General features: G+C 41.1%; 1 protein-coding gene across 1 annotated transcript in view; it reads left to right on the forward strand.

Annotated features, from left to right (window-relative positions):
* Metap2 (methionyl aminopeptidase 2) overlaps positions 1–8,728 on the forward strand; it is a 31,154-nt gene extending 22,426 nt beyond the window's left edge. The window contains exons 8-11 of the mRNA XM_041669933.1: positions 2,916–3,012; positions 6,925–7,028; positions 7,271–7,386; positions 8,059–8,728. Of these exons, the coding sequence (XP_041525867.1) occupies positions 2,916–3,012; positions 6,925–7,028; positions 7,271–7,386; positions 8,059–8,311 (570 nt within the window). The 3' untranslated portion in view covers positions 8,312–8,728. The remainder of the gene's footprint in view (positions 1–2,915; positions 3,013–6,924; positions 7,029–7,270; positions 7,387–8,058) is intronic.
* The last annotated feature ends 2,728 nt before the right edge of the window (positions 8,729–11,456 follow it).

Consider the following 11,456-nt stretch of genomic DNA (forward strand, 5'->3'; position numbering starts at 1 on the left):
TAAACAATTTGGATCTGTTTTTGCCTTTAAAAGTGATTATTTTTTGTTGTTAATGTTTTATTTTTGAACAGTTCTATTTACACAGCAAGACTGAGCAGAAGATGGGGAAATTCCCATATAAACTCTGTTGACTCCACTGCCTGAGTCTCCAACAAAGTACATTCCTTAGAAAAGTCACCTCACCAGCAGTGACTCTTCATCATCATCTAGAGCCCATAGTTCGTATTCGGGGTCACTCAAATACAGAATGACAAGTGTCCCAGTATAATACAATACAGTATTTCCACTGCCCCCAAAGCCAGGCCCTGAAGCAAGCACTCGGCTTCCCTTCACATTCTGTCTGTCTGTCTCTTTTGCTCATTTTTTTCTTTTTGGTTTTTCGAGGTAGTTTCTCTGTATCCCCAGCTGGCCTGGAACTTGCTCTGTAGACCAGGCTGGCCTGGAACTCACAGAGATCCGCCTGCCTCTGCCTCATGGGTGCTGGGATTAAAGGCGTGCGCCACCACTGCCCGGCACATCTTTGTGTCTTAAAGTACACGTCCTGTAGAAGTTACCATCTTACATTCCTTAGGTGTTTCGTAGCTGCTGCCATACTTTCTACAGGGACTGGACTGCTTTGTTCCTGCTACAAATGCTCGTATCTTAGCTCCCATTCTCTAGTGTGTGTGCTTATTGTTTTCGGTTTGTTTCTTTTTTTCTTTCTTTTTTTTTTTCTATCATCCTAATGGGAGTTAGATTGTGTCTTTTGCAGTTTTGACTTGCTGTTCCTTATTGAGTGTGAGGGGCACCTTTTTATGTGCTGGCTTATTGTGGGGTTTGGCAGATTCCTATTCGGGTCTTCGGCTTTGTTTTTCTCTTTTTAAATGTTATTTTTTAAAAAGTTGTAAGTAAAAAAATATTCACACTGAAATTAAGACCCGAAGATAATGCAGCCCGATGAAGTTTTATATAGTAAAGTAGCCATTCAGGAAGGACGCTCCTTTCCTGGGCCGTCAGGTTGGAGCTTATAATTAAGCTATTATATTTTTGTGCACTTTGCACCACCAAAAATGAAAAATCTGGTTTGAACTAGAAAACAATTGCCTTTATATCCTCTTTTAAAAGGCTAGAGCTTGTGGTTATATTTGTATTCAGTTTCGATCCTTCCTTATCCTCTAGTATTTAGTTTTTTGTTCTCTTCTATATGTTGTGTTGTATCCATATGGACATACTGTTATATATATACATCAAGTTCTTTGTTTTATTGTTGAGTTCAGAAGTTCTCTGTATATTATGGATCTTAGTCCTGTATCCAGCATATGATTTGCCAATATTTTCTATCTAAAGTTGCCTTTTATTATATTGATAATATATGTTTGCTACCCGGAATGTTCTCATATGAAACGCAGTGGGTTTTTTTGGCTTTGTTTATTTGTTTTTGTTTTTGTATTGTTGCCTGTGCCTTTGATTTAAAACCACTGTCAGATCCAGTAGTGAGAAGCTTTTGACTGTCTGCTGTGAGAGTTTTACCGTTGTGGGTCTCATGTTAGGTTTGGGGGAAGTGGATGTGTGGGTATTTTACCTGCATGTATGATTATGCACCGTGGGCAGGCAGTGCCCTCAGAGGCCAGAAGGGGCTGGACCCCCTGGAGCTGGAGTAACAGATGGGTGTGAGCCATGTGGGTGCTGGGAGCCACACCTGAGTCCTGTGAAGACTCTAATTGTGCTTAGCCCTGTGCTCACAACTGCTGGGCGTCTCTCCAGCCCACTGTTTAGAGATCACCTGCAGTCCTCGCCTGTTGAGAGGTGTCCTCCCCTTCCTTTACAGTCTGGATGCAATTGTTTCTTTTTCTTGCTTAATTGTTCTGGACAGAACATTCAGTCACGTGTTAAGCAAAACCAGCAAACGGCAGTCGTCTTGCCTTGTTTCTGACTTTCAAGGAGATGGTTTCAGCAACTGTATTTCCTGTAGGTTTCTTCTGAAGCTTTTGTTATTTTTGAGGGTAGTTTTTCTATTTTTTCTTACTTTGTTGAGTCTTTATATTGAAAAGTATATTCTAAATGTAAATCCCATTGAAATGATTTGTGCCTTTTCCTCAAAATATGTGTTTATATTGATGAATTGTTGAACTGCCCTCAGGAATAGATTGTGTGTGTGTGTGTGTGTGTGTGTGTGTGTGTGTGTGAGAGAGAGAGAGAGAGAGAGAGAGAGAGAGAGAGAGAGACAGACAGACAGACAGACAGACACAATGTTGCCTTGGCTGCCTCTAACTTGGGCTCAGGCTTCTTTCTGGAGAGCTTCCATCTTCTGAGTATGTGGAACTACAGGGATGTACCACTGTGTAACCCTTGTGGTTGGAGCACTGCTGCTGTCTAAAAGATAGAATTGATTGAACTAACTTTACCACCTGATGTCTTTCCTGGAGGTTTTAAGATGATTGACCCCAAGATTCCTACCATGAGATCAGATTCTGCTAGTGTAATTTTGCTTAAGCAGAGATTCCTGGTAGATTCCCGAATATAAATGACTTTAAATATTATGTGCGTGAGTATTTTGCCTGCATTATTTAAGCGCACGACGTGTGTGCATTGTTTTCAGAGGCCAGAAGAGGGTGTCAGATCCCCTGGAGCTGGAGTTATAGTTGAGCTCTATCATGCTGGGTGCTGATTACCAAATGAGGTTTCCTCTACAGGAGGGACAAGTTCTTTCAGCTACTGAATCATCTCCAGCTGCCACCACGCCATTGTAATTCATTATATTCCTTAGTTTCTCCAAATAAACCATACTGCAGATCTTACAGGCAAAGAAAATTTGGGTCTAATTGGTTGTGTGTAATTAAACATCCTTCACAAAGTCTTATATAATTATTTGTAATATACAAACTAGTTTTTCTGGTTGTCCTTTATTGCAAAATTAAAATACACATTATTTTTAGTGTGCTGGGATTGATGTTCGTCTCTGTGATGTTGGTGAAGCCATTCAAGAAGTTATGGAGTCCTATGAAATAGAACTAGATGGGAAGACTTATCAAGGTAGGTCCTTTACAGTAGGCTTCGGGTCAGCTCGTGTGTGGGAGCAGTGCTGTGGGGCTCTCTGGGGACTCTCTGAGCTAATCAGTAGCTACAAGGACGTCCACAATTGAACAGGCTTTTGGGACATTATGGATGAGTGAGGAAACCAGAGTCTTGTTCATGGGTGATTCTGCAGAATTCGGAGGCTGTTTAATCTGCTGTCTTCAGCTGTTGCTGTGCGGTTGCCAGAGCCGTCTCTTGTGCTTTGTGGTGCTCTGCACCCGTCACTCCAGGTCGGTCTGATCATCTAGCCACGCTCCTCCTTTCTCTCTAATGTTCTGAAAGTCATGAGATTGCAGGAAGGGGTCTCAGAAATTAAGTGGAAGACTGGGGGAGTAAATTTGAAAAAAAAAAAAAAAATTTTGCATGTCTGAAATTCTCAAAAGAATGAAAATATTATAGTTAAATAAAAGTAATAAAAGGGATAAATTGACTGAATCTTCTTAAGTCTAAGTAAATAAAAGAGTTAAGAAAAAACTAGGGCTGGAGAGATGGCTCAGTGGTTAAGAGCATTGCCTGCTCTTCCAAAGGTCCTGAGTTCAATTCCCAGCAACCACATGGTGGCTCACAACCATCTGTAAAGAGGTCTGGCGCCCTTTTCTGGCCTTCAGGCATACACACAGAATATTGTATACATAATAAATAAATAAATATTTAAAAAAAAAAAAGAAAAAGAAAAGAAAAAACTATTAGGGTCTGAAGAGGTGGCCCAGAGGTTAAGAGCACTGGCAGCTCTTTAGAGGTCCTGAGTTCAATTCTCCAGCAACCACATGGTGGTTCATAGTTATCCGTAATGAGATATGGTGCCCTCTTGTGGCATTCAGGTATGCATGCAGGCAGAACACTGTATCCATAATAAATAAATATTAATAAAAAAAAAAACCCAAACTTTATTTTCTTTATGTTTTAGAGATAGGGTCTCATTGTATCCAGTGTTGGCCTTGAAACTGTTAAGCCAAGGGTGACTTGTTCTTTGGTTTGTTTTTGTCTTTTTGGGGAATAGTTGGCTAAGACTTAGAATAGTGCTGTATACGCTTTAAAATAAATTTACCTGAATTTAAAATAAATTTAAAGTTTTTTTGTTTTTTAAAAAGATAATTGATACTCTTTTATTATTATCCCACTAGTTTTGTTTGTTTTTTGGGGTTTTGTTCTGTTTTCCCATTTTTCTTTTTAGGCCTACATGGTTCACATGATGAGACTACAATAATCAACAAATCTTAAAAAAAAATACAACCTGAAATTGAACAGTTTTCACTAAAGAGCTTTCTTCACCCATTAAACCTAATATTCGAGAACTATCTACTTGTCAGGTCATAGACATTGTACTGCAGCGGGAATTAACTATACCAGCTGCAGCTTCTTCCTTTCCAGGACTGAGGCAACCAGCATTCCATTCTTGTATGTGGTCTGGTCCTATCACAAAGAAGCTAAACGCCTAGCATGTAGCAGTCCCCTAGTGGGGAGGGACAGAGGACTCACTTCCAGTTGGTCAGGCCTGCCTAGCCCGAGTGAAGGTTTTGTGATCTACCTGGTGTACAGATCAACAACACCACTCTGAACGTTGGCTTCCTCCTGCATTCCCAGTGCAGACCTAATGGGTCCCCTTCACTGTCGTCACCTGGGTGTTCTTACAGTCTCCTGTCTGCACAGAGCTGCCGAGGTGTCTCCAGTTCCTCTTCTCTTTCCTGTGCCTGGTCTTATTCCCAGGGCGGGAAGTTATCCCAGTATGAATCGCAGGAGTTAGCCCAGGTTGGGGTTTGGCCTTGACCTTGCTCTGGGCAACCTGGACCCTCTCTTCTGTGATTTCTTGGGTATCATACTTGTTGTGAGCCTTCCTAAACAGACACCGGTTTGCAGATGAGTTTCCTGAAGGTCCCTCCCTTGGTTGTACGTAGAGCTTATTATTCTAAAGGTTCCACTACAGAGATGTAGCTAGGGCTTGGGTTGCAGAAATGGTAGTGTCTTTCTCATCTAATTCTCAGTGGGGACAGCCGTTCAGCAGTCTGGACAGGGGTCCTTGTTCCTCTCTGGAGTGTCTTCTGACTTGACCTTCTCTCTTCTCCTTCATTTATACTAATAACAATGCATACGCTAAAATTTCACCTCCCCATTGAACTTATGATGTCATTATTTCATTGTTTTATTTCTTTTTAAAATCTTGATATATAATTCTGCTCTTGAAGAAAGGTGCCTTCTTATCAATGCTTCAGAAACTACATAGCTAGATTTCCTAAAGTTGTGGAACATAATTAACATTGAAATGCACAAAACATAAGAATTGACTTGTCAATTGAAGACCGTGTAACTTTATCCCTTGAAAAGTCTTCGCTTCCCAGAAGGCCTCCAAGCTCGTCATGTGCTCTTATGCTCTGTAGCACCTCCCACTGTTACACCTCCAACACCACTGTTCTGGGGGTTAAATGGGAACCTGAGGGTCAGGCAGAGCGTAGCCACCCTCACCTTTCCAGTCAGAGCAGCGATGCTCCAGTGAGCTATGGGCATCAGTGCTGGTGTGACGTCTGCTTCTCTATCTTTACTAATTACATGTTCCTAAGGAGCAGTTAGACTTGAGATTTGAGCCTGTGTATACATGGAAACGTATAGTGTGCTTCTAGTGCCCTTAATCATTCCATATTGTTTAGTCTACGTATTCCTTGCTTTCTGTTTTCATCTTGGAGTAATGTTCCAGGCTGTGACTTTATTGTGTGGTTGCAGGAAATTGAGTTTGTTTTGTAACATTTAAAACAGTACAATTTAAATTTTTGTGAGGTTGGTTTGACAGTGTCCCCGCCTTCACATTATCTTTTGTTTTAATATATATCCTTAAAGTTCTTATTTCTAAATACAGTATCACCTACAATTTAATTTTTTCTTCCATTCTCCTCTTTGGTGATTTTTTTTTTCAAATACTTATTTTTTTTTTTTTTAGAGAGAAATGGTAATGTTGCTCTCTCAGTTTATTTTTTTTATTTATTCATTTATTATGTATACAATATTCTGTGTGTATGCCTGAAGGCCAGAAGAGGGCGCCAGACCTCTTTACAGATGGTTGTGAGCCATCATGTGGTTGCTGGGAATTGAACTCAGGACCTTTGGAAGAGCAGGCAATGCTCTTAACTACTGAGCCATCTCTCCAGCCCTCAAATACTTATTTATTATGTATACAATATTCTGTTTGTGTGTATGCCTGCTGGCCAGAAGAGGGCACCAGACCATGTGGTTGCTGGGAATTGAACTCAGGACCTTTGGAAGAGTAGGCAATGTTCTTAACCTTTGAGCCATCTCTCCAGCCCCTCTTTGGTGATTTTTAATGATGTGTTTGTGTAACTGGGTTTGTGCAGACGATTACTGGTGCCCATGGAAGCCAGAAGGCATTGGATCTTCTGGAGCTGGAATTTGAGGTAGTTGAGCCACTTGACGTGGGTGCTGGGAATTAACTTTTGTCCTCTTGAAGAGCAGAATGCACTCTTTAGCAGCTGATTCTTCTCCAGCCACCTCTTTGGTACTTAATAAAACAAACTACTCTTTTTTTTTTTTTTTATACTTTATCTCTGTGAGAGCCTTGATTTTGTTTGTTTGTAGCTAACCTTAAACTCGGAGATCTACCTGCCTCTGCCTCTCAAGTGCTGGGATTTTTTTTAATGGTTATGCGCCACTGTGTGGTTGCTGGGAGTTGAACTCAGGACCTCTGGAGGAACAGCCAGTGCTCTTAGCCACTGAGCCATCACCCCAGCCTCCAAGTGCTGGGATTTAAGTGTGTGCCACAACTCTTGCTCAGTGTCTTTAGTGTAAATGCTTAAACTCTACCAAAAGGCTAAGAATTTGTTTACCCTTGAGAGAGCCTAAACATTTATTTCTTTATTATGACAGTGAAACCCATCCGTAATCTAAATGGACATTCAATTGGACCTTATCGAATACACGCTGGGAAAACGGTGCCCATTGTGAAAGGAGGGGAGGCTACAAGAATGGAGGTATGTGAGTCATTCCCGCTAACAAGGGGCGCTGGTGTGCTAGGAAGGTGCACTACCGCTGTCCCCCTTCAAACTCCCACTCCAGCCCATGTCAGTTTTGATAAGGGATATCCAGTGACAAAGGCCGAGCAGCCAGGCTGAGTAAGACTTTGAGAAGCCTATTTCCTGTTACTTCTTTATTTTGTGGGAAGCTGATTAGTTGTGAATTGTTTTTCTCTCTTTGGTCCTTCTGTGTTTTGAAGGAAGGAGAGGTGTATGCCATTGAGACCTTTGGTAGTACAGGAAAGGGTGTTGTTCATGACGACATGGAATGTTCACACTACATGAAAAACTTCGATGTGGGACATGTGCCAATAAGGTGAGACTATCGATCTCTTCCAGGGTGAGATATTTGTAAATGCTACAGTTTGGAGTCTTGTCATTGAGTCCTTTGTTACCATGGGGTGAAAATGAGAGTGGCAAACATTCAAACAGTTACTGATAATGCAGTATTTGTTTCCTGGCATTCTAGGTTTAGGAGGGTCTCGTCTACCCTTCCCCCCCCCCCCCCTTGGTTTTTCGAGACATGGTTTCTTTGTAGCTTTGGAGCCTGTCCTGGAACTAACTCTTGTAGACAAGGCTGGCCTCAAATTCACAGAGATCCGCCTGCCTCTGCCTCCCAAGTGCTGGGATTAAAGGCGTGCGCCACCATGGCCCGGGTTATTTAATGTTTTTCCTATTGGTAAATGTCCTATCCCAGTTGACATTGTTTTTTACTCTTGATAGAGATTGGTTGTAGGTTGGATTCATGCTTTCATGGGAGAGTCTTCCAACTTCTATAATTCTCATTTAGGAATTTTGCACACTTAAGTGATCTTCAGCAGGTCATGCTCAGCTGTGTCTTTGGGCCATTACATATTTCAGTAATTATCAGTAAAGGAATAGTTAGTGTTGTGAACTCAGAGTCCAGGTGCAGCGCTAAGATTTGAATTTTATAATGGGGGAAATTGATTAGTTACCCAGCTATTAATCTTTGCTTTTCTCCTCTTAGGCTTCCAAGAACAAAACATCTGTTAAATGTCATCAATGAAAACTTTGGCACCCTTGCCTTCTGCCGCAGATGGCTGGATCGTTTGGGCGAAAGTAAATACTTAATGGCTCTGAAGAATCTGTGTGACTTGGGCATAGTAGATCCATATCCACCACTGTGTGACATCAAAGGGTCGTACACAGCACAGTTTGAACACACCATACTGTTGCGTCCAACTTGTAAAGAAGTCGTCAGCAGAGGAGATGATTATTAAACTAGTCCAAAGCCAACTCAACTTTGTTTTCTAAGCTTTGTTGGAACACATTATACCACAAGTAATTTGCAACATGTTGTCTGTGTTAACAGTGGACCCGTGTAATACCTTTATCCATGTTTCAAGGAGTTTGATCAAAGGCAGACTGTCTACATGTAATTAACCCAGGAAAAGGCTTTCAAGACTTTGATGTTAACTGTTTCTCCCGTCTAGGAAACGCTCTGCTCCCTAGTTAGGAATTACTTACACACTTTGTTTTGAAGACCTAAGCGATGCTTTTTGGATATTTATATTGCCATATTCCTACTTGAATGCTTTGAATGACTGCATACATCCAGTTCTGCACCTGTGCCCTCTGGTGTTGCTTTTTAACCTTCCTGAAGTCCATTTTCTAAATAAAAACATTTTCAGATCTGAGAGCTACATTTTAATGTCTATAGTTGTAATTCTAAGCAGAAAGTAGTTAAGATATAGATGCTGTTCTTTATGCGGGCTGTATATACCTACAGATTTTCTGCAGGCAAGATGTCTGTCAGTTCTTCGTATGTGTGGAGTGAGCAAAAAGGAGTACGCCTCCTTAGGGACACTTTGATTTTTTTGTAGAAGCATGTTTAACATTAGTCTTCTTTCTTGTCATTGGGAAGGTGTACTTATTTACACATCGTGGGGAAAGATTGTGCCAACTTTAAAAACCTTCATGAATGAAAGTCCCTTAACTCAGTGGTCATATATAGGGTATGTAGTCAACAAATTAGGTAACAAAAACAACATTAAAGCCATAAGCAAGAGAAGTTTGGATCTTGTTCTAGTTAGAAAAGCTAACTTGAAATTGGACTTTTTTCTTCATAAGCCAAATACTCAACATTCATGGCCCTTAGCAAATTAAGTATCTTAACATCACAGATTACACCGTGGTGGCGCACACCTTTAATCCCAGCACTCAGGAGGCACAGGCCTAATCTACAGAACAAGTTCCAGGACAGCCAGGGCTTTACAGAGAAACCCTGTCTCAAGCCTTCCCTGAAATGAGGTCCTTTTATAAAGTCAGGGGTGTTATTTTGAATGTAAGGATACAAAGTTTAGCTTGTTTGGAAGCCCAGTTATTTAACTGCTTAGCTTCTTAAATGTGGTTTGATACAAATGTTCCATCATAGTTTGCTTTTGTTACTTGTCCAGATAGAGCCTTAATTTGTATATGCCTTAGCACAGTGATGCTGTATTGCCTCTGGGATGCTATGTGGTTTTAATTTTGTTTGACATGGTCCCTGAAGAAAAGAAACAAGATTTATGGACCTGAATCGTATTCTGCCTGAATAGCTGTTCTTTCTATGTTCCAGCTCTAACTGAATGCTGCTTTTCTTTGTGGGGAACAACCTAGTTTTCAGCTGTGTGTTTACAATGCTATTGTTCACATTGCTGCTCTTGAATACGATGTCTGTTTTGACACGTTGTGCAGGATGCTCCCCAGCTGGCTCCTTCTGTGGCTCTGGATTCACAGGCAGGTGATTTGAGCAGCTTGAGTTATATCCGAAGTCAGGATTTTCAAAACTGACTCCTAATGAAGCGCTTTAGGGTTTTCCAAGGTCTTTCTCAGCACATTCTCCTTCGTGCAGTCCAAATTTAGAAAGCTTTTGGGAGCATCATTCTGTCCCCAGATGGCTGGAAGTAGTATGGCCTTATTAGTGGTTCTCTGCCTTCCTAATGCTGTGACCCTTCAATATTATAGTTCCTCATGTTGTGGTGACCCAACATAAAATGACTTCATAACTGTTATTTTGCTATTATTGTAAATCGTAACGTAAATAATCTGTTTTCGGATGGTCTTAGGCGACCCACAGGTTGAAAACTGCTATTTAAGGAAAGCTGGCACGCAGAAGAACCCTCCTTACTAGCTTTCACTCCTCCAAGTCATTGTTACTTGTAGTGATGGATCTCTTACTGGCAACAAGTCTTAGTTTGCTGTTATCAGTAGTGCCTTCAGTAAATTATTTACAACCCAAACTATTGTTTTTTTTTTCGTTGTTGTTATTAAAACAACTTAGAATGTAGGTATCATGTTGAGGTCTCAGGAATTTAATAAGAAATCTAAGTTTCTGTTCATCATTTGGGTTTTTTCAAATTGCTCTCCTCTTTTCCCCCCTAAAGAGCAACTTTAGAATCATAACACAATCTAGTGAGAAAGTACTATAGTTCTCTGGTGTGCTACCCCAACACATGCTTAAGCCCAGGTCACCTTTGACAGACAGCAGCACTTTGTGTTTTGTGCTCCTAAAAGTTAGGAACAGTCCTTTAATCCCAGCACTCAGGCAGAGGCAGGTGGATCTCTGTAAATTCAAGGCCAGCCTGGTCTACAAAGCGAGCTCCAGGTCAGCCAGGGCCACACAGAGAAACCCTGTCTCCAAAAAGAAGAAAAACAACCCACTAAAGAAAAAAACAATTCTCAAAATTAAAGGCTAGACTTGGTACCTTTGCCACATAAATCTTTAATGAGGTACAGTTAACAGTTCAGGCAACAGTTTGCATGGGTATTGGTAAACGCACATCTTCAGGCCTGACTGATACCCAGCTGTATTTGGAACAAGTGATTTGTCGACACTCGTTGCAGCTGTCAGCTGCCCAGGTGACACTACTCTCAGAGACCTGCTAGTGAGACCGCTTTCTGGCTTCAAAAGTAAGCTGTTAATAAACCCCTGTAGGCAGAAAAGGAAAGGGACGAAGGCTCTCCCAGTGGCTGGCAGGGACCTTGAGGTGTTAGAGACTGATTCGTAGGTTGGTGGAGCACCCCTTTCTGAATAAATGAAGCTGGCAGCACCAAGGCTTTCCTTAGAACACAGCAAAAGAATTTTCTTGCTTTCAATAAAATTCAAGTTTACATAGTGTTTTTAAAGAGGTAACCCTGGCCCTAAGAGGATCCCAGTAGTTACATAATCCTAGCAAGAATAAAAGATTGATGCATAGGTTACTTTGGGGAAAAAAATGAGGTCCTGGTTATAGCAAATCACTCACTGGTCTTGAACAGTTTCTTCTGCCCTAAGCTTTTCTCCCCCTCTTGAAGACTTTTATTCCTTTGAACTAAAAATCTCAAGCATTTAAGAGCTCTACTAATGTAATTAAACATAAAATCAACTCATTCTCAAGATAAACT

This window comes from Microtus oregoni, unplaced genomic scaffold (assembly GCF_018167655.1).
Source record: "Microtus oregoni isolate MIOR12 unplaced genomic scaffold, Mior012 000001F_ref0000356, whole genome shotgun sequence".
Lineage (NCBI taxonomy): Eukaryota > Metazoa > Chordata > Mammalia > Rodentia > Cricetidae > Microtus > Microtus oregoni.